At 47.3% G+C, this 23,101-nt stretch overlaps 1 protein-coding gene across 1 annotated transcript in view; it reads right to left on the minus strand.

The window, feature by feature from the left end:
- Positions 1-23,101, minus strand: part of ICE1 (interactor of little elongation complex ELL subunit 1) — a 53,791-nt gene that overhangs the window by 24,425 nt on the left and 6,265 nt on the right. The window contains exons 7-18 of the mRNA XM_077749459.1: positions 22,274-22,332; positions 19,208-19,266; positions 18,606-18,641; positions 16,455-16,472; positions 15,586-15,697; positions 14,007-14,083; positions 13,084-13,121; positions 11,138-11,220; positions 10,898-10,937; positions 10,756-10,812; positions 3,705-3,791; positions 527-1,005 (exon numbers count right to left, since the gene is read on the minus strand). Of these exons, the coding sequence (XP_077605585.1) occupies positions 527-1,005; positions 3,705-3,791; positions 10,756-10,812; positions 10,898-10,937; positions 11,138-11,220; positions 13,084-13,121; positions 14,007-14,083; positions 15,586-15,697; positions 16,455-16,472; positions 18,606-18,641; positions 19,208-19,266; positions 22,274-22,332 (1,145 nt within the window). The remainder of the gene's footprint in view (positions 1-526; positions 1,006-3,704; positions 3,792-10,755; positions 10,813-10,897; positions 10,938-11,137; positions 11,221-13,083; positions 13,122-14,006; positions 14,084-15,585; positions 15,698-16,454; positions 16,473-18,605; positions 18,642-19,207; positions 19,267-22,273; positions 22,333-23,101) is intronic.

Genomic DNA, 23,101 nt, shown 5'->3' on the forward strand with positions numbered 1-23,101 from the left:
CACGCGCAGGCCGCAGCTGCTGAGTCAGCCGGCCTCCCCCCGCCTCCCCCTGGGCTCTCCCCACTGCCTACTCCACCACACAGGGGCTACATGGAACCTTCCAGATGAAAACCAGCCAGCAGGTCCACTTCTCGGGACCCACCAAGGACCTGCCACTGCTCTCAGGATAAGCTGGAAGGTCCCGAGGGCCCAGACGCCCCGAGCAGAGCTGGCCGGCGGGAACGCCCTCTGGCACCGGCCCCCCTCAGTCCCACAACTGTGTCGAGCCCCACCGGAAACACCCCGACCCTCATGAACACCCAGCGGGGTCCTGTCTTCCCAGAGCGTCCCCACCAGCCCCCGCCTCCCTGAGGCCTCCCCTGAGACCCACGCTGGTCCCAAGAACACAGACACACCCTATGGATTCTCACTCAGTCCCCAGGAAAACCCAGCCTGGGGACCACGAGCGCCTCCCGCCAAGCACGGTGAACACGGTGGGGAGGGCAACGTGCCCACAGGAGAGCTCAGATGCAAAGTGCAAACTCACGGGGGCAAGTGAAGAAGGTAAGGTGCTCAGGTGTGGCAGGGACAGCAGAGGGGGTGCCAGAGGCGGTGACGGCACCGGAGACAAAAGAGGAGGGGGGAGTTTGAAGAAGTCGACTGCGGCCTGGAGATCTTCGTCAAAAAAGCGATCACGTTCAGAGAAGCTGGCATTGTCCCCGTCATTCCTCTGCACGGAGACTTCAGGATTTGGGCCCTCGGGGGACACGCGGTCAGGGTCAGGGTCAGGGCCAGGGCCAGGGTCAGGGTCAAGGCCAGGGCCAGGGCCATGAGCAGCTGCGCTGGGCCCCTCTCTGCCCACACTCTGACAGGCAGAGAAGTCGCCCTCTATTTCCATGGACAGCTCCGTCAGGCACGTTTGCACGGCGGCGGCTCTGAGGGGACCGCCCCCCGCAGGAGGGGGCGCGCCATCGCCTCTGGACTCTCCGGGTACGGGTACGGAGGGGGTTTCTTTGGCAGGTTTCTCTGTGGGAGACAAAAGTCAATACTGAACATCTATAATACCAAGAAAACTTAAAAACAATATCCTAACTGTTCAAATGCTTGTATTATTGAATAAATCCAAATAAGCAAAAACACTCTTCAGGAGGTAAGCTACCAATCCCTTCCCAAAGATTATCTAAGAAGGCCTGGGCACATTTCCCATAAGCACACTTCCCTCGCAACGAACAAGCCAGGAGGGCAGGCGGGCAGAGGGAGAGGACACCCCCAGCCCACGGGCTGCAGGGTGCCTGGGTGGAACGGCACCAGGATGATGCGGGAGCCTGGATCGCACACTCGTTCCCTCAGTAAACCTTCCACAACCAGCAGGATGCGGGTGGGGTGGGCAGGGGGCAGCTCTGTGCAGGACTTGGGGTCAGTCNGGGCAGGATGGGTGGGGGGGCAGCTCCGTGCAGGACGGGTAAGGCAGCTCTGGCATAGAGGCTGACCGGGAACATGATCTTCTCTGCCTGAAAAGCAATAAAAATCCAGCCAACATCAAGCCCGTATTTATACAACACTCTAATGAAGGGACTCGACTAGGTCACATGAATACGTGCAGTGTGGCACAACAGGAAAACTGCTGCAAAACGCCAGTGGCTTGGGGGTCGTGATTCCGGTGAGCTGCAGTGAACTGCCAGGGGAGGTATGTGCCTCCTGGGAAATAACTGCAAACAACCATGTGTCATATATGAAAGTTGTCAACGTATGTTTACACCAGACGCAGGCTGCCTGGAGCTGTGACTGTGGGGCTGGGGAGGCCCCGACACATCTCGCAGAGCCAGAAAGAAGTTCTCCAAATAGGCTGGGGGCACCTCAAGGGCTCCGGAGCCAATCTGAGAAGGACCCAATCACCAAAGCGGGAAAAATTTGAACAACGAAATGATATGATGAATTATGATGCAAAGAATAAAGAATTTCAATTACTACGTGGGGAAGGCATGAGAGAAATACAAAACCACTAACAGACTGAGCAGCAACGATAGCACATGGGCTTGGCCAGTGGACTAGAGCTGAGGGGGACAGACCGCGCGCACAGTATCCGAGCGTCTCCCGCAAGACAAGGCGTGGAGGCCAAGCGGTGGGGACGCCTGGCGGACACCACCTCACACAAGCGCTCCTGCTCACCCCCGGGGCCCTCACCTCCCCCCGCCCCGCGCAGCACCCCGAGGAGAGCGCCAGGGCACCGCTGTGCCCTTCCTCCCATAAACACAGCCTGCACCTCGTATGATGAAAAAGTACACAGACAAAACCGAGGGGTTTCCTACAGAATGATACTTCCTCTCTCCGTGTCAGAGACGTGAGACAAAGTGAGACGGAGGGACCGCCAGGCTGGGGGCCGGAATGCGGGGTGGGGGGCTGCTGCGGGCAACGTGGGCTCGGGGATGGAAACGCGGCCTGGAGTGAAACTGGAGGCGTCCGTGTGAGGCTCAGCTCGGCTGAGAGGCCTGCACCAGGTGTTACATCCAGGGGAGTCTGGATGAGGAGTATAAGGGAATTCTGTGCATTACTTTCATGAATTTTCTTATATACAAACAAAAAATTAAAAAAAAAAAAGTACATTTTAGGATTTAAGGTTCCAAAGATGCCACGTTCTCCTTTTAACTTGAAAAAGTTAACATCAAGACGTAGACTTACTCCTCAAAATAGGCTCATTTTAAATAAAAACATCAGACTGTTAAATGAAAAGCCCTTTCACTAACATCTTTAACAACGAGAAGTCACGGGATCATAATAAAATACGACTGCCACCTGTGGAAGGAGCCGTGACAGTCCCAGGTTGCTCCTGCCTGCGCGCATGGGGCCCGGTTCGGAGCTGCAGCGACGGGCTCGAGGCGCAGGCCCCCGCCCGGCCTGTGGCAGCACCCATCACGTGCATCTCTTCACCTCACACAGCCTCATGAGTTCTGAGAGAAGCACTCATGAGACCCAGGAACCTCTGGCAACATTTTCCCGAGGGCACGTGGCCGTTGGAAGCCAGAGAGTAAAAACTAGTGCCCGTCTCTACAGATTCTGGTCCTCGGCGATCTGGGCGGGCCCAGCAGCTCACCACAAGAAACGAGTAAAAGCAAAAAATAGGGAAGAGGCGCTTTCCCCTTGCGCAAGACGGCGCCCTCCTCCCCACCCCCGCTGGCATGACGGACGCCCTAACTCCTGGGCCGGGTGTCGTCCCCCCCGGGTGAGGCCAGCTCTCTGAAGACGCACCAGGGTGGTGCCGCGCAGTCACGAGGCAGCAGGACGGCGCGGAGGAAGCAGGGCTGCGTCCGACCACAGCGGAATTCTCAGGGAGGCGATGCAAGTCCGCAGATGCACGCTGCAAGGCCAACCAAAGAACTGGAGCGTTCCAGGAAAACCACAGGCAGCCAGGCTGCTGCTGGCCTCGGAGAGAGCCGTGCCCCCCGGTCCCCTGCTGGCTCCTGCCACGTGTGCCCCATCCTGCGTCCACCCAGCTCCCCGCCATTTTAAACATTAAAAGCCGAAGCCACTTTTAATTTTATTTTAATTTTAATTTCAGGGCCCACAGAAGGGAGGAGCCCCGGGTAATTAGAAGGACCCACGCGCCAGCCCAGTTCATTCTTGCCACATGAGATCCAGGAGACTTTACAAACTAAAGGCACATGACACCCACGGTAAACGTTTCTACTTTCACGTATGAGAAGTACCTCCGGAAGCTTCTCTCTCACCTGGGACACATCTGCTGCCTTCACCAGGTAGTCTGTGTGTTGTGTTTATACAGAGCCAGAGTTCCTTCAGAAGTAGTTTTACTTTTCCTGTGAAAAAGAATAAAGCATTAGGACAGGGCACTCGCTGTTCCTTCCCAAGGCCGACGCATGCTCGTGGGACAGCAGGAGATCTCAGGGGCCCAGATGACCAGGCACCTGCTACACGTCCCCCAGACCCAACCACCGCGTGTAATATGCCCAGCTGCGGACAGGAAGGCCTGCGAGGCTCCAGCTCAACCCTGAAGGCTGACTCTACCCGTGGTTTTGTTCGAGGGGTGAGGGACTGAGACGGCAGAGGATTCAAAAGACCAAATCTGTTAAAGGCTCTTATAGGTCTCTGTCATCCCTGTGTATGCGTGGACCAAAGACTTCTCCGGTGAGAGACGAGGGGTGGGAGCACGGACGGAAGGAGCGCCGTCAGAGTGCCAGCTCTCCGGACGTGACATACGACGGCAGAGACGCACCCCTCAGTCACAGCGAGGGTGTCAGGAAACCCCTGGGAGCTGACCACACTGTAGCTAACCCGGGGGCTTCACGGATAATGGAAAATCCAGTAATGGTTTTCAGGGATAACAGGGTGAGGGACAAAAATGTGTGTGTATAAACACATGGAACGGAAGAGAGAATCACACACACGAGCAGACACACACAGAGACCTATGCTTTTATGAGGAAAGTGACTGCCTTGGAATTTGTATACATTTTCACAAGGGTCTGATTCCTGAAATAGTTAAGAACCATTGGTTCAAGCTGAAAGGTACATATTTCTACAGATTTAGATCCTTAATGAACTGTGAATTCATATTTTTGTAACTAAAACAAGCCTAATGAAATTCGTATAACATTAAGAGTATGACACTACAGTTCTAAAGTGAGTTCAACATTAATATGCACCCACATTCCAAGAAACTCCCAGAACAAAAAATATTCATAAACACTTGAGTATGAATCTGTGGTCAAATCTGCATAAAAAGACCAACCACGCTAATAAAAGTTCAATTAAAAATATGCTTGAAGTGTTAGGCGATTTCAGGCCATCTCGAGCCCCATTACAGTTTTTCTGAAGTTCTTATATTAGCCTGAAGCATTTATTGAAAACACTAAAATCTTTAATCCAGTTCTAGAGAGGATAAAAGATCAACCTTTTAAACCAAAATATCTGCAAGAATTCATTCTTTGAAACAGGTCAGCCTTACGGAAGCTAACAGACTGCATGGCCCCGAAAGGGGACCAGGGTCAAGTGGTGAGAACACAGTAACGGGCGAGTTTAAAAAAAAAGTTTGACATTTCCAGCCTCTCCTGAGCCACGCCAGCTTCTGACTTTCACTGTGTGTGAGCCACACCGTTCCTGGGTTCCACCGTTCCTGGGTTCCTGGTTTAAAAGTAAGTAATGTAACTACGCAGTGATTTAACCTACCCAAAAGTCTGCCTCCAAACACTGTAATCCCTCTTTGCTTACATGACCTGACCAGGACCCCTGCTTACTACGAATACCCAAAGCGGCAAACCAGGAACCTTAAAAGAAAAGAAAAAAAGTTACTCTTCTATCCGTAGGGAGGCTATTAACCAGAGCTAAGCCTGTTCTGAGTGCTCATTACTTCTCATCTGACAAAACACAAGTAGCCATTCCCAGCAAAGCAGAAGAAATCCACCATGTGGCTCCGTTCCTCGGCTGGGAAGAGAAAGCCTCGTCACGTCGCACCGCACGCCTCCCCCCACTCCTGCCAAATCCTCCCGGTGTCAAAGGCCAAGGCAGGATGAGCAGTTCTGTACCCGTCCCTCCACGGATGCGTCAGCTACCACCACGTGAACGCCGTGCTGCCTTCATCATGACAAGCTCACAATCAGGTTTTAGTATCTGTGTGGGCGTGAGCTTTGCTCAGGTTTTTCCTTCTCGAACACTGGATTATTCTTGAATTCTTATGCTGAGAAGCCTTTACCCTCTGCTTGTCTTTCTGCATACAAATCCTCGGTGGGATGGGGGTACGAGGGGGAAATTCACATCTTCATCCGGCCAGCCTGACCCAGGACGCAGCGCTCACTCACATGATCTGCTCTTGAACGCTCCTGCGGCTCACGGCTCTCCCCCGAGGCCTGGCACACGCCGTTCACAGGATTTTCTCTTCCCAGACGGCTGACAGTCCTGCCACCTTGGAGGACTTGTTCCTACTCTGTCCCTATTCTGACGGGTTCCATGGGGCACTGTGTGCGTCCATGGTGCACATCGCCCTCTGCCAGCACAGTCCACCCGAACAGTCGGGCCATTTGACAAGATGACCATTCTGACTCGTCTGTACTGGCCCTACTGTGCTGCCACACGGTGCAGGGAGAGAGAGCATATGTGTCTGCTCCTCACAAGACAAGGCTCCGCACGTCACCTCGATTTCAAAATGTGTTTCCTGTTATTATGTCACCAATATGTTTCCATGGGAACAGGTACTCTGCCCCTCGGCACCGGAGACAAATGTGGAAGTCATCACTTGCGTGTGCTCCCTGTTACTACTGAACTGGAGTCTCCAAAGCATCATGGCGTGTTCTGCAGCCATCTTCATGAGCGACCGCGTTTGGAGCCTTGAGGACGTGAGCGCATCATTCTCGGCCGCCTTCGGTACAGCCCTATTTGGGTTTGAGAGACAGACTCAGAAAGCGGTCCGCGTCTTTCTAAGTTCTGAAGTCAACAGGAAATGAAGACATTCGCCTCCTTCACCGAAGCTTTCCCAGAGCTCCCTTGTAAGGCACCCGGATGTTCGATGCTGTTAGAGCGTTATTATTTTTTTAATTTCTTCTGGGTTATTTTCCCGTTCAGGTTCACAACTGTCCTGAGTCAATCTGAGCGTGTTTTCCTGGACACTGGCCGTTTCACAAACACGATCAAGTCTGAACATAAACTTGTGAACTGAGTAATTCTCTACCTGCAGCTTTGTCCAGGCTTCCAGCGCCCTTGCTTCTGTCCCTGCCTGTCTTGACCGTACCTGGCAAGGAGCTGGGGCCCCACTGGCCTTGCAAAGACCCAGACATTCCTTTCAATGGTCCCCAATCACGTACTCTTGTTTCCCGTTCCATCGACTTAGGTCCTTCCTTCCATTCTCCTTAGTTTCTGTTGCATTTTCCTACTTTGCTATTCACCTTCCGTAGTTCTTGCTTTCTAGAACGATCACGTAACATCACTGGTTCCTGAGAAAGCCATACTGGCAGGATCTCAGAGACTTCAATATTTACCTCCCAAAGGGTTTAGTATTTGTTTTTATTTTCTGTTATCCAAGAGGTGGCTGTGTTTACGCACGTTCAGTTACCAGATACGTTTGGAAAGTATTTTTCCCTGCTTTGGGCAAGGGCAGGATTTTTTTAAATACCTTATTACCAGTATCTTAATAATATATTAAGCTATAGTTCCTACTGTCTAGTAGTCAGCCTTCATATGTGTTTGAAAAGTATTTTAAAGAATTCTAGGTTTGTGGTTTAAAAGGTCAGGTAGAAATCACCAATCTGCAATTAGGAAATCAATTCCACTTCCTGCTTTGTCTGCTTTTACAAATCACTGTTTCTGAGAAGAATACGAAGGCCTCTTGTGGAAACAATGTGACCATTCCCTCCAGAATCCCCAGGCATTCTTGCCTGACACAGCTTCGTTTTCTTAGGTCTCTGAAAGTAGCATCTTCTTGGTGAACTGTCCCTTTAATCAACCTGGATATTCCCTTTTAATTCATGTAAACTCACTTCCAGGCTTGAATTACTTTTTGCCTGATTTTGGGTTTCAAGTCAGCATTTGGTCGAAATTTCTTTATCTATCTTTCTATACTCAACTCCATTCGATTTTAAAAATACTTCCTATGAACATGCCAATAACGAAGGTCATATACACACAATCGGGCTCAACACCCGAAAGGCCTTTCCAGTAGAAACATGGTGTGTGTCCTGCTCCTGGGAGCTTCCTTCGATTGCTTCTGGCTGACTGTCTCTCCCGAGGCTCTGTCGTCCTCTTAGGGGGTCCTGCTGGGGCTACGGTGACATCTACGATCTGGCTTTCCATAATCGAGAATTCGAGAAGCCCACTGGCTCAATCTCACAGCAGCAGCCGATGGGTATGCTCTTAGACTTCTCTAATGACATTAACTCAATTTTTCACATTTTCTCCTCGTTCATGATTTAATCTTGTTTCTTTAGGGTTTTTCTCCCGGACTTTGGTGGCTTCCTCTCTCACGACTGCTGCTTCTCAGTTTAAAATGAAAATCGGAGCAGAACGTCTTTGAGAGCCAGTGTATATACTTCTTCAACCTCCACTCCCCTGGCAATAAACAAAGGTTCTCCTTTCACGGACCTACAGGACTCTACCTTCAGACGGAAGCAGTTATGAGGAGTCACACGGAGAATGGAAGTATTTCATTTTCTGGGAAACTGAGTGGCTGTAATTACTCAGTTTCTTGATTTCCTGACACCACAGCCACTCTGAGTGCCACCGCTGTCATAAATGACACTTCACAGAACTGAACTCTGGGCCACAGAGTGTAGACAAGTGCCAGAAACAGTTTCTGAAACCAGAAGGCTACACAATTTTCGCCCCTGAATCAATTACCTGGCAAACCTCTCCCGTCCTGCTCCTTCTCGAACTCCCTGCGCCTCTGATTTGAAGAAACACAGGCCTTCTGCAATGAAACGTGCTTTTTGAGGGCTGCTATTTTCTTTGTAGATTTGGGTTTCATCACCAACTGATACCATCTGCTTTACATTTTCCTCCACTGATAGTAAACGTTTTAACTCTAAGTTAACTCTAAAGGAGAGGGTTTTCTTTTTTCTGCCATCTTTAGTGGAATTTAGAAGGAATGAAAGGCAAATGTGGCATTCGGGCAGACTTTTTAAAAACGAAGTCAACCCAATACTCTAACTTGTGAATTCTTCCAGAAGTACTGATGGCCCCTGAATGACATGGGGGTCGGGGCACCAGCAGTTAAAAATCCACATGTAACTGTGACGCCCCCAAAATCCAATTACTAACAGCCCAGCATTAAAGCTCCCAGGCAGCATCACACACGGTAACAGGTGTGTTACGTCCTATGCATTATATGCAGCGAAGCATGCCGGAAGAAAGAACACGCTGTTAAAACGTCAGAAGAAACATCAGTGCAGTGCTGTACTGTAGTTACAGGAACCCCCACCCCCCGACCACCACCACATAGGTGGGTACATGTGCAGTTCAAACTAGTGTTAAGGGCCAAAAGAGTGCATTAGGAGAAAAAGTGTTAAAGACCTACTTAGGAATTAAACCCAACAAAGTCCTCAGTTAAATAATTCACAGATTCCTAAAGACTTCATTTCTTCAGAAGAAGTAAAATGCACAGCAGACGATACTCTCGCTGTCACCATGAGGGCAGATGAAAAGAACAAAGAAAACAGAACGTAAGGCTAGAGAGCAACCATGGGGGCGAGGGGGGGGAAGGGATCGACTTTATTTATTTTTTTAATTAATGTTTTATTTATTTCTGACAGAGAGAGAGAATGTGAGCAGCAGAGGGTCAGAGAGAGAGGGAGACTCAGAATCCAAAGCAGCTCCAGGCTCCGAGCTGTCAGCACAGAGCCCAACGCGGGGCTTGAAACCGCAAACCGCAAGATCATGACCTGAGCCAAAGCCGGGCACTTAACTGACTGAGCCACCCAGGCGCCCCAGGAGGGATCGGTTTTAAACAGCAAGGCCCGAGAACATCGGATCCTAAACAAACCATCCGTGCAGAAAAGAAGATGGTGACACCAGCAGCAGGCAGCGGGCCGGGAGAGCCAGGCCCAGCGCCCCGCTACCTCCCAGGGCAGCCACCTACCGCTCTAAGCCTGGCTCTCCACGTGCGAGGGCAGGAAGCGGGGGTCAGAGCACACGGAGCTATGAGGCAGCAATAACGGTAAATGGCAAACTGGTGCTCAGGCAACTGAAAGGTGTCAAGTATTAAAGCCTCAATCCCAGGAAAAGGTGGTTTATACTCTAAGTTTATTTTTTTTAATGTTTTATTTATTTCTGAGAGAGAGAGAAAGAGACAGTGTGAGCAGGGGAGGGTCAGAGAGNCACAAGTGGTTTTAGTAATTTCCATTTGGAGGAAAAATTACATAGCAGTGAATGAAAATACCATTACTTACGTATTTATCATTTCAAATCCATCCCTACCAAGAAGACAGAAAGGGTGGGATAAAGCAGAAATTCACTATCTCTGTTTTAAAAATGAAGAACGGGGGTGCCTACGTGGCTCTGTCGGTCCAGTGTCTGACTTTGGCTCAGGTCGTGGGTTTGAGCCCTGCATCCGGCTCTTCACAGACAGTGCACAGCCTGCTTGGGGTTCTCCCTCCCTCTCTCTGCCTCTCCCGACTCACACTTGCTCTCTCAAAATAAATAAGTAAACTTTAAAGAAACAAACTAAGTAAAAATGAAGAAAAAAACACAGAGAAGTGAAGTAAACAGCCAAGGATCAGACAATAAAGAGGAAAGTTAAAGCAAAAACTCCCAATTTCTCAGTTTCCAGGGTTAGATCCTCTTGCCGGGAGGCATCACACCCGCTGACAAAATGCACATTGAAGCAACCCCTCATTCCCCCCCCACCCCCGACTGCCCTTTTACTTTCCCGTATCAACTCTGGACTTCCCCAAATTCTTCTGTCCTCCAAAAACACGGTAGAGGCCTTTGACTCCAGTTTTCCTGCCTGACTTTAATAATCATAATGTATTTGGCACCTAAGAAATTTTAAAATTAACTTGATAAACTGTAACTTTATGAGAAAACTATATTATCAAAAAGTATGGAAAATGTATCTCTGACAGTTTTCCCCAAACAACGTTGCTTTTTGAGTCTTTCATTCACTGTTTTATCTGATCAGATAGCAAGGTGATAACAGATCTGAGGAAGACATAAAATAGGACTTCTCTCACATGAACATCTGGTAAACCTCAGAATTTTCGTAATTACAGGTGAGCAGAAAGCCACCTCCCAAGCCACTGAAAGTAATGCACAGTTAAAAAGAAATCTATAAGGTACTCACTTTTATCTATGCTTCCGTAAGAATCACTTGAAATTTGTGTCCCAATATGTCTCAACTCTAAAAACATGGGTGAAAAAGCTGTTAATATGGGATACTGCATGCTGAAACAGAATTTGTAAGTAGGCATGACGTGAATACTCACCCTTTTCAGTTTTCTGTTTAGAGAATTCATCAAGCCGTTCCTGTGAAAACAAAGGGCTGCCAGTGTTTGTAGGGGACAGAGGGGGACACAGAGTGCAGGCACCCCACACCTAACAGAAGACAGAGAGCCGAGTGGGCCCTGTGGACTGTTTCCTCGGGCGGCCTCACTCTTGACGCTGGGCTGGCGGTCACCACGGAGCCCTGAGGCCAGCAGTGATGCATGCGTGCTATTATCTCTTACCTGTGTCTTCCTGAATTCCTTTTCCAGTATCTTCTTCTCATTCCTCAGTTGCTTGAAGTCCTGAGTTTGCTTGACAGCAGCCTCTTTCAAGAGAGCAATGAAGGAGAGAGACAACGATAATTTACCAACTTTACAACTACCAGCAGTGAAATACTCAAAACATAATCTGAGTTTTCCTCATTTCATAGAACTTTAGCACAAATTTTATAAAAAGTCACTGCTTCTTTAGCATGTGATCAGTCAGGAACACTTGTTGTTTACACTGTTATCTGTGAAACCACAGACCTGGAAGAGACCCTAAGACTCCTTTCTAATCCCAGCAAGAGCCAGCCCATGCCCTCTGGTCAGTCAAGAACCCAAGACACGCGAACTTTCCAGATGGAGGGGCACTGCTCCCCTTGCTCTTCTGCAAGAGGCAACCTTCATGCTTCAGAGATTTTAGAAGCATGGCTTCATCTCAGAATAAGGTTCCTATCGTTCTCTGTATTGGGAAGGGAGTACACTCTTCTCTGTGCTTATTATACTGTTACGCCTTCCTGGTGTCCCTTCAACAAACGCATAGTTCTAGTGAATACGTTTGTTCTAGATCTACTTTTAAATAAAGTATTGCTATGGCTCTTCCCTAGATCTTCAGCAAATTCTTCCACCTGGTTTTTGGTTCTGAAGCATATGGTCCAAATATATTAGTAGGAATCTAAACAGCACGGACTTTACCTGAATATGTTCAGACACAATTGCCGCGAAAACTAAAATCCCATAAGCCTCCATAGTAACTATCCGTTCCCAACTACTCCAACAGGGCTGAGTTTCTCTTTACCCGATTACGATGCCATATCCCTTACTGGGGAAAAAATATTGTTGTCACATGGGAAATAAAGGCTACACTCTGCTTCAGAGGAAATCTGTTCTAAAGCTACACACAATCTCCCAGGCATTTCAGATGTCTTTGAAATATTTTCTAAAATAGACGCTTCTCCGCACACACTAGCAAGAGAAAGCAATACTTGAAAACACAGTCATATCACATTCACTACCATACTGTCAGTGCTTGTGCAAAAACCCAATCAGAGGAAAATTGTTAAACATATAGAGAGTTTAAACCTAAAAAAACAGCCTCCATACAGGTAAATTAATGAGGAGAAGTATTTCCAGCTAGGTCTCTTCTCTGCATCCGGATCCAACTACATTTAAATCCTTACTCCTCACTCCACATGGAAAATGCACCACGCTAGGAAGCAGGGTGGGGTCAGCAAGATGCAAGGGCCCCCGCAGGAGGGGGAGGTGGGTCAGGGGTGCGGCCAGCAAAGTCTCACTGGCCCCTCCCCGATGTCTCTCCATGATCTAAGGAAACAGGGAAGAGCCCAAGAAAAGACCCTGAGGTCAGTTCCCAAAAGCACTACTGGCTATCATGTGTGGACTCAGCTGTGCCCTGCCTACTCAGTGTAGACCAGAAGCCGGGATTCAAACGCTGGGGCGGGGATGGGCCAGGAGGGGTCAGGGACAGAGGGAAGGCACCCAGTACAGGCAATTTCTCAGAACCTTCCCAGGGATGTGTCATAACTATCTAAAATCATCAAGTTTCCTGGTACTAAAAGTACTGTTTTCTTTCTACTAACCACTTACTTCAAGGAAAAATGAGAAAGCTTCATGAAAGTCAAGTTTCAAAATTAAATCCTTTGACTGACTGCTGCCTTTTAAGGTAAAAACATGGGCCGCTTCTATTCGGAGCGCACCCCATTTCAAAGATGCGCCACCCGGCCTGCTCGTATCCCTCCCGGGAAGGGGGCGCTGCAGTCCAACTTCTCGCAGGCAGTGCCCTGGGCGCACCCGCGAGACCCACGATGACGCAGCCACAGGGCCAAGTCCTACAACTCTGTGGAGCCACCAGCGTGATAGATGAGAAGACCGGTGACTTCCACCAGCTAGGTGCCAATTGTGCCCATTACCTTCCAGCTTCTTCACCTTGGCTTCTAGTTTCTTCTTCCTGGTGAGACAATTTCATAAGTTAAAACACTCAGCTTTCAAACCAAAAACACGTATATATTATAATTCACGGTCCACACGTTTTTTGAAGTCATTACACTTTGTACAACGAGGCCACATCACGATGAGGGTCACGCGCCAACCCCCCGGAAGGACCGGCGGCCGTCCTGAAGGCAAGAGTGACCCCGAGAGGGGGGCCGCGCTGCTCTGGCTCTAGAAAGAACGTTGTGACTCTCTGCCACGTGCGGGGCCGCCCTGGACCGTGGTCCCCGCTGCCAGGCCGAGCTGACGTGTGCTGACGCGTGCAGACGGTGTAGGAGCAGTGCCGCGCGGTCCCGTGTCAGAGGGCGCAGCGGCTGCCGAGCTGCCCCGGCTTTCAGCAGACTGGGGGTCAGAGCGGGCGGCAAACTCTGAGGAACAGTCCGAGTCACAAGTCATGTCTGCCTCACAGCACTGGGTGTGGCGCTCACAAGCTTTGTGAGAAGTCGGAAAATAATCAACCGGGTGCTTCCGAACAGCTCTTCTTCTTAGTGGTAACGAAGGCCCCGCCGTACAGGGCACAGGGGAAGGAGCCACGGCCGTGTCTGAAGACACAAGGACACGTGCGCACGCGCACGGGCAGACATTAAAAACTTGTTTGGGGTTCTTTCTTTGGGCAGCTCTTTAACGCATCGAGGTGTCTTAGTCCCCCTTATAACCCCTCACGGGAGCTGTAACCTCCATCTTACAGATGGAGAGACTAAGGCTGAAGGACTGACAAGTTTAGGTTCACAAGGTTAGTTACAGGCAACAGCCCCAAAACAGAGAAAAGAGAAACAGTCCCGATTTAAGGATTAGCTCTTTTCAAAAATGAAAACTGTATTTCCACAGTTATCTTAACACTTACTGAGCATCTGTTTTCAAGCATTCTTCTTTCACACGCGCATACTCCTGATGAGTGTCCTGGTACAACTTCAGAGAGCTCTGAAAAAAGATAAGATCCTTATCTCACTGAAAGTCAGTGACCAGCAGCGATCACTTATTCTGACCTTGGCCAGCAACATTATTACTATTTAACGGTAAGAAGTTAACCAAATGAATTCATACATTAGGCAGGAAACCAAAGTATAGTTCTTTGAACATTTTAATAAAGATACCCAGATCCTTAATATAGATGTAACATGATTAACAATCTCATCAAACAAAGCTAAGAACATTACAATACGCTAATTTTAGAGCAACTCCAAATCTCCCTAATACTGATTAGCAAATATTTTTGTCTCAACCAGTTAAAATTCAAAAAAATCTAAGAAAATTTTAGAGCTTAATAAATATAAGCTACCATTTTTACTATGCAAAAATATAAAGCAAATCACTATACTTAACAATAACCAGGAAAAAAGCGTTCATGCCCACTACCGTGCACATCCTGACAGCCCGCACAGAGCGGGAGAGACCGTCCTGGGCACCGAGCCCTACGATGCACACGTGCTGGGCATCTAGCGGCCGCAGCTCTGAGAGGGGTTTCGTGACCCTACGGACGTGAGGGGTCTGAGGGTCCACAAGCTGACTTATTCTAAAGCCACAGAGAACGAGTGATGCACAAGGTCTGACACTAGCACTCGTGCTCCCTCGCGGCTGTGGCTGCCGAGAGGACTGTGTATGTATGAGAGGCAGACAGAATTCAACATCGCGGCTATTTCTGGTTCACCTCCTCTGCATGGTGAACTACAGAACAGAGACCTTCTACAGAAGTGTTCTGACGGTCAGACCGCTGACGGTCAGACCTCCTCTCCGTGCACGGCATCGCTACAACAGCACAAATTGAGGGCTGGGAGGCACGGACCCCGTCGTGACCAGGGCCTGGAGAGCAGGCCGCGAAGCCAAGCGTCATTCCAGCGTGGCTCTGACATGGCTCAAGCAAACCACCCAGCCAACTGCACTGGCCTCTGACTCACCTTACCTGTAAAAGCCACAGTCCTCTCCTAAGACTCCTGGAAAGAGTAAGCCGAAATATATACAGAAGTGCCAGTGTACAGCAGTGTCTTGGCACTGCACCCCAAGTTTACAGAATTTTAAATAAACTGTTTTCCTGCGACTTGATTTTGAAACGGAGACCATGATTCCTGTACCTGTGAGTGTGAAGTTTTGCATGTTATTTTATAATTAAAGCAAGACCAATGCAAAAGGGTAATCAATGCGGGACACCTAAGAGCACTAAAAATTCAGTTAGCAGGTTCCTCTGCAGAACCTCAAAGAACGCAGAAGCGACTAACACAGCATCACAGGGCTCGTGATTACTGCGAGGACCAAGCCATTAATCAACTCTGGCGACGTTCTCTAAAAATAGCAATACACTTAACGACTCTTGACTAGCACCTGCTTCCTTTGTTAAGATGTAAAACTAACCCTCTTTCCAATGACAGTGAATAAGCAGATCTTAATTTATGGAACATAAAGCTTTGTAGGGAAAGCCCTTCACGTACCTTCTTCTCCTCCAGCTCTGCTTTTAAAGATCCCAGTTCTTCCTGACATTTCTGCAGAGGAGAGATTTTTTGAAGCATCTGTTCCACTTGGTGATGCAGAGTACTGTTCTCTCTAAAAATGGACGAGGCGTTAGCATTATTGTACAGAAGTACCTCCAGCATGTTACCAAAAAGTTCTACTGATGATTTCCTATTTTTTTCTAACTTGGAACAAAAAAAAGGAATAAAAGAGTATCTCGTTTTAAATGCATTCTCTGTATCTGCACCAACATGATCTTCAACTGCCCTGGACTCCTTTGACATTATAGTCTATTTCTAATAAAAAGTACATGAAAAAGCTACTTGAGATATTCTCAGTCTGATGGAGAACACACTAAAGAACAATCTGCCAAATACTTTGGCTTTTCTAACCTTGAATTCATCTTCATTTACTCAAATTAAATGACAGGCAATTTTCTGATCCAGTTTCTAACAGTGTTTTGCCTTCTTCTAGGTGACAAACGTATTCAGAGTATGAAACACTGCTAAATTTTAAATCCATTTCAAACTGTTTAAAATACATAAGATAACCATACTAAACAGTCCAATTCATGCAGACAGCGATGTGATTAACAATAAGCTTGGTTTTAACAGCAATGCCTTCAGCACAAGTACTGAAAGGTCAAACACCAGGCTGTAACTTAAGACCTTAGTAAGAAATTGATCTAGATGATGCAACATCTAGAAATGTAAAATCTTCTTCTATTACGACCATCAGAGCGACATCCTATATAACAGATCAATCCTACGTGGCACTTTGACGGAGTCTGTTTAAAAAAACCTACTCTTTAATGTTTATCCCGAAACAACGATGAAAACAGGTATCTTACCTTCTTGCAAACTGCAGCTGTGAAATTCGTTAAAGAAAACGCTGAGAGTTTTACCTACTGACACTTGTCTGAAGACGAAACTCACTTTAATCAGTATACATGCAGGCAAGATCACAATTTCTAGAAAACAATTATTCCAAGTTCCACTTATAACACAGTAAGAACTTTTACTAAGTTATTCTATTTACCGTACCATGTACCTAAAGTCAAAACACCTACTTCTCTAAATTAAAAAAGGTATTCAATTAAATATAGATTAATAGGAAATTCCAAGAATGAACAATACCTTCGGTCCTGTAACAAAATCCCAAAACGACCTATCCTGGATTTCTCAGGCAGTCTGGAGCTGGATGCCAGCCAACGAGGTTAGGCTCTTCCACGAGCCGCCTACCACTACGCGTAATGAGTAACGGGAACAGAAGCACAGGGAGAACACGAAGTCTAGACGCCTCTTCCTCTGACAGTGTCCGCGGTGTGATCACTTCCACCCCATCCCCTGCTGCCAGGGAAACGTGGCAAGTGTCTAGAAGCGCGCCTGCTTCCTCCTCTCCCAGAATACAGACTGCTCAAGATTAAGGACTGTATTCGCCCTAACTTACACTCTGTGCAAGAAAGCAAAGTTCGAAAATATTGAAAGGAAAAATAAAACGTGCTCTCTGTCCTTTAGAAAAAAAGAAATCATAAACTTACAACAATCAGGATTACACAAAAAAGCAAGAAATGAAGTTACATGATAAAGCCACGTAAACCTGCATGGGGGGCACGCTGGGCTGTAAGAACAAGCCAACGCACGTGAGGTACAGCAGTAAGTGTCCGGGACAAACACAGGGCGTGCGGTGGGGGCCGCGGGTCACAGCACAGACGGGCATTCCACAGTAAGCCCGAGGGTTCTCACTTTTTAACCAGCTATTGTAACAATTTTGACTTTAAAATTTGACAAATTTTTAAAAAGTGAATCAATTTTCTTCCCAGATTACACGTGTAATTACCCCCAAAAATTTATGCTAAAAAGGATATAATGAAAGTATAATACTGGAATTGATTGTCCATTTATTTCCCTGTTGAGTTAGTTAAAAGTATTTCTAATAACTGTTTCCATACAGTTTTCATAATCAAAGATAACTTGATAATACTATCAAAGATATTGCTCTTGTCATGACATATTTAGCTCAACAGACTGAGAATTTGAACACATAAAGCACTAGAAGAGGCTCTTACTGACCTATCTTTCTAACGTGGAAATTCAGCACTAGAGACCAATCTCAACCTCATGCCTTNGTGAACACATAAAGCACTAGAAGAAGGCTCTCACTGACCTATCTTTCTAACGTGGAAATTCAGCACTAGAGACCAATCTCAACCTCATGCCTTGATCCTATGTATGACCAGCATCACATGAGCAGACATGGTACAGACAGGCCGCGACCACACGTAAGGCCCAGGAGGCAGAAAGAACACGAGGCAGGCCGCAGGCCCCGGACTAAGCTCAAGAGCAGACTCTCCCACGACTGAAGCTGAACTGCAGTGAATCCCTACAAATACACCTGTGTTACTTTTCACGGGAGAGGTTTCCTTCGTGACGAATGTTTCCACCACAACATGCAGAAGACTCCATCACACACGATTTTCACCCTCACCACAAAATACTTCAACGGTTACTGAACAAATGCCGACCATGAGTCCACGCCCGTGGTGTCAACACAAATCACACCCTGATCAGGGGCGCCAGCTACAGCGATTCTCTACAAATCAGAAAGCTAACTCACAGAAGTCAATTTCCCAAGATTCTGAATCCACCAAGGCAGGTCTTTGAGAAACCCTGGAGAGCCTCACACTCAGTTTCGTATTATTCCCGACCGCACAGAACATACGTCACGTCCTCAGGACACGTGAAAAAGACCCACCTCCTAGAAAGGGTTTAAGAAACCTGAAGAAAATCCAAACCAGGGACAAAACCAGACTGTTCCAGAACGGACAGCGGCAGGCCTGTCATTCCACGCGGTCACAGGAGAGCCTCGTGTCCCCGGTGTTCCTTTCGTAGAGGCTACAAACCCCACCTTCGGGAAGATAACTGAAAATTCCCACTGTTTTTTAAGAAACTATAAAGACGCATATTTTAAAATTCAAAGGAAAAAGCTGGTAAAAAGGATATCATCACATTTCTTCTGATATTCTGTTAATAAATTACTGCAACAAAGAAAAGAATTACGTTACTTGTGATCTGGAAAATACATTGTTAAAATCACATTTCAAAATATGCCAGGCACTTTTCTTCCTAGGTTTCAGGCAACAAATTAATGCTTAATTAATTAATTAATTAACTATACACGCGCATATGTAATCACCTTCAATTCCTTAGAAACAGCAATGCCCTGATACACGAACTTTTAATTTCAATCCCTTTGACTGGAGTAATATCTTAGCGTATAAATTCACGTGACTTAACAGAACATTAAAAAAAAAGACTACATCTCATCCGATGGCTGTGAAATACTGAGGAAATCTGAGGTCCAACCCTAAAGCTGAGTAAGGGCTTTAAAGACAGAAAACACCTTAAAACACGCGTCCTACCCCGCAGGGCTGGCTGCAGAGGCTGCAAAGCCAGAGCGCAGCGGGAGCCTCACCGCGACCCATAGCACCCAGGCCCCGGGTGACAGACTCCAGGTCTCTGGCCCAGGGACCTGACACACCACCCGCTCCCGCTTACCTGTCAGGTGCACAAAGTTCAACCAAACACTTGAAAACATACTCACTCTGTATTAATGATTTTTTGCTTCAAGGTAATTAATGCGTCAACGTATTCATTTAAATTCTGAAAGACAAAAACAGCTACAGTCAGATACTTGTTTTACAAATAAATGACTCCAAACAGATTTTCTGTGTAACGCGTTGTAAAACATGAACATACTGTTCACTGTGCGACATAAATACAAAAATATATAAGACATTACTGATGTTACGTATAAACAGACCTACTCCGAGTGACCTTGAACCCATGCTATGTCTCTCTGAATCTTCACGTGAATGACACACACTCCCTCTGACAGCAAGGGAGCTGTGCAGAGGCCCTGACCCATGCACTCAAGCATCTGGTGAGTGCTCACTACGTTAGTTCACCAAGTACGAGCAATCTTCAGTCTACAACTCACTCTGCATTGTTTCTGAAGGGATTTAAGACAACCAAAATGACACAGAAGTTATTAAAAAAAAAAAGCACAAAATAAAAATTAAAAAAACACAGACGGACAAACAGGAACATCTAAGGATCTGTATATTTTAGGACCAACTGCAAATCCGGCTCTAAGTTGCTGCTTTCGACAGGGAAAACGTCATCAGTTACTGCGCTCAACATGTTCCCGAGATTTAAAAGCAAGTATTTTTTTCTTTAAGTGACTTTTTTTCCCCTTAAGGTCTCCACATTTCATTAGTATTTCAGAAATAAGTACTTATTTTTCACTGGTTATACCAAAATACCTTTTTCTAGATAATCCAAATGATTCTGAGAATTAAGGAAGTATCTCCCTTTACGGTACCACACGCACCTTCTCTGCAGCCGTACACATAACGTGACTGTTTGTTAGAATAAAGAACGTACACGCTGAAGTGCGTAAGTAAAGTCTTGGCTCTCCTCTGGCCCCACCCCCATATTACAGATCACGACCCCGCGTCACGCACCGCCCCCGGGAACCCTCCTGCTCCCGCACGCGACAATGGGCGTGCCCAGGGCCCCTGCGGGCCACGCGGGTTCCCCTCAGCCTTCACCCACGGCNCCAGGTGCAGACAGGCCCCTGCAAGCAGTGACAGTTCCGGGCAATGAGAACCCGAGGACCACTATTTTCCATTTCTATTTCCCACCAGCCTGACAGGTCCCTTCCTGCTGCTCAGTCTTCCTCTTCTTAATCGATAGCTCCTTACTACTGTCTGCTCACCGGTGAGGTTGCCCTCAATGTTTCTGCACATCAGACAGAACCCTGACCGTGGGCTAGAGAGACCAAAACAAGACAAGCAACTTGGAGTAAGCAAAAACTGAGAAGAAAACTTCAAAAATATTAACATGATCAGAAGTAAGTGATGCTACATCCAAGAAACAACCATATTTTTAAAAGGAATATACCGAGTTCCTAGGAATTTTTTTAATAGCTCTTAAAAATTAAAAACATATACACCCAGGAGGATGGCTAAAAAAAATCAAAATGACAGACAACAGCAAGTGCTGGGGAGGACGTGGGGAGACTGGCGCCCTCCGACTGTGCCGGGGGAGGAAGCGCGGCAGCTGCTGCGTCTGGCGGTTTGGCAAGTGCTCTGAATGCTAAGCACCAGGCCGCCCAGCAATCCCACTCCTAGCTGCGCGCCCTGGGAACTCAAAACACACATCCCTGCCAACCTCCGCACTGCGATTTACGGCATTAGTCATGCGCAACAAGGAAGTAAAAAGAAGCTAATGAGCGGATAAACAAAATGCCACACAGCCACACAACACGATCACCTGGCAATGAAAGGGTGAAGGACACCCGCTGCAGCAGGGGTAAACCTTGCAAACGTCACACTGCCTGAACGAGGTCACAAAAGGCTGTACGACTCCATTCGTATGAATCGTATCTAACAGGCAGATCCAGAGACAGAAAGTTCATCAGCGCTTGCCGGGGACCGAGGGGAAGGGTGACAGGGAATGACCCGCTGATGCCTACCGGGTTCTTGGCAGAGGCGCGGTGCGGGGCGGGGGTGGAGATGAACGTTTTCTTACAATTACAAAGTGGTGACAGGGTTGCAAAACAGTCATTGAACTAAAGACCACTGAATCGTACACAAAAAGGATGAATTTTATGGTATGTGAATTATATCTCAGTAAAACTGTCAGAACTAAATTAAAAACAGGAAAGCAAAATACAAGTCTCAAAAGAGTTGATGATAAAATTGAAATTAAAAGTTCCCCAGATAAAGCAAAACACAGATATAAGAACAAAGTAAAATAAAAAGCAATTAAAATATCACTGCAAGACCCACATGCCCAACAAGGAGAGTTCTAGACACAGAAATAGAAGATGGGCAGATAATCAGAGCCATTCTGATATTCGACAAAAAAAATCTCAGAACGGAAGCCAGAAGTTTCCAAACTGAAAGGTCCCAGCACATAAACAGAAATAGAATCCAAACCATGAACCATCAGCACCAAATTTCAGAGCATCAGGGACAAAGCAAAGATCCTGTAGGAATCCTGAGAGATAAATAAAACCAAACAAGTCACATGATTCTGGAATCAGGGGCACCTGGGTGGCTCAGTTAGTTGAGCGCCCGACTTCAGCTCAGTTCATGATCTCAGAGTTTGTGGGTTCGAGNAAAATAAAACCAAACAAGTCACATGCAAAGATTCTGGAATCAGGGGCACCTGGGTGGCTCAGTTAGTTGAGCGCCCGACTTCAGCTCAGTTCATGATCTCAGAGTTTGTGGGTTCGAGCCCCGCATCGGGCTCTGTGCTGACAGCTCAAAGCCTGAAGCCTGCTTTGGAGTTGTGTCTCCCTCTCTCTGACCCTCCCCTGTTCACATTCTGTCTCTCTCTCAAAAATAAACAAACATAAAAAAAAAAGAATCTGCAATCAGAATGGCTTCAGCCTTCACAACAGTCTGGAAACCTAGAACCCAAGTCTGCACAGTTTTGAAGGAAAATGGATTCCACAGGGAAATTCTATACAACAAGGTGGCAATCAACTGGGATGGTAGAACTGACATTTTCCGGTTATTTTCTTCCAACAAGATTTTATTTAACTTCAAGTTAGTTAAAAACAGACTTTTTCAAATCTGCAGAATTTCTACAAACTTACTTCGCAGACTTGCTCACTTAGGGAGGCACTGGAGGAGGTGAACACGATCCCCCAAACTCCTGGAGGAAACACAGAGACGGCAACGCGGCACAGAAGACAGAGGTGACCAGAATCTAGAAGGCAGCCGCACCCCAGAAAGGAGCAGCCTCAAGGTTCTGCACAGAACTTTTCCCTTAAGGAGAAAACGACAGAGCGTCTGGTGCTGCGCACGGAAGCACTGAGCACGTTCTGAGTAACTGGCAGGGCTGCAACGAAACACAGTTGCTTCTCACCACGTATCTAAAAGATGATCTTGTAAACACAGTGATTCCTTTCTTCCGCCCCCCTTGCCAGTTCTCTGCTGGTGGATCTCATCTTCCCCACCTTGCTTCCAGATGCAGTGCTACAGAGTTAAGTACCATGCAAGAGACATTCCAGAAACCTGAGTCTACAGAGTCACACACAGCTGGATTCAAATCCCTGCCCCACCTCCTTCCTGCTGAGTGAGCCTTGGGCACATTTATTTGGCCTCCCTTTGCCTCAGGACCCTTTCCAGTCCTGCAGGTAAGGACACAGTAGTACAAGGGGGACGCGGCTGGCCGGCGACTGGGGGCAAACAGGGTGAGGCCGGGACCAGGTTTAACCAGCCCCTGGCACACAGCAGACAGTCACTAACAGTTTCAAGATGAGCAAGCGGAGTTATGGATAGAATCATTCATCAGGGGAAACAAACAAAAAAACACAAGAAAGGAAAAGTAATCATAATTTATTGCAGAGTAGGGTTCTGAAGAAGATACAGTCAGAATACCATCCACTCTGAGCAGGGACCTAACCGAAATCACACGCGTC

The sequence above is a fragment of the Crocuta crocuta genome, unplaced genomic scaffold, assembly GCF_008692635.1.
Source record: "Crocuta crocuta isolate KB4526 unplaced genomic scaffold, BGI_CrCroc_1.0 scaffold89, whole genome shotgun sequence".
NCBI classification, from domain to species: domain Eukaryota; kingdom Metazoa; phylum Chordata; class Mammalia; order Carnivora; family Hyaenidae; genus Crocuta; species Crocuta crocuta.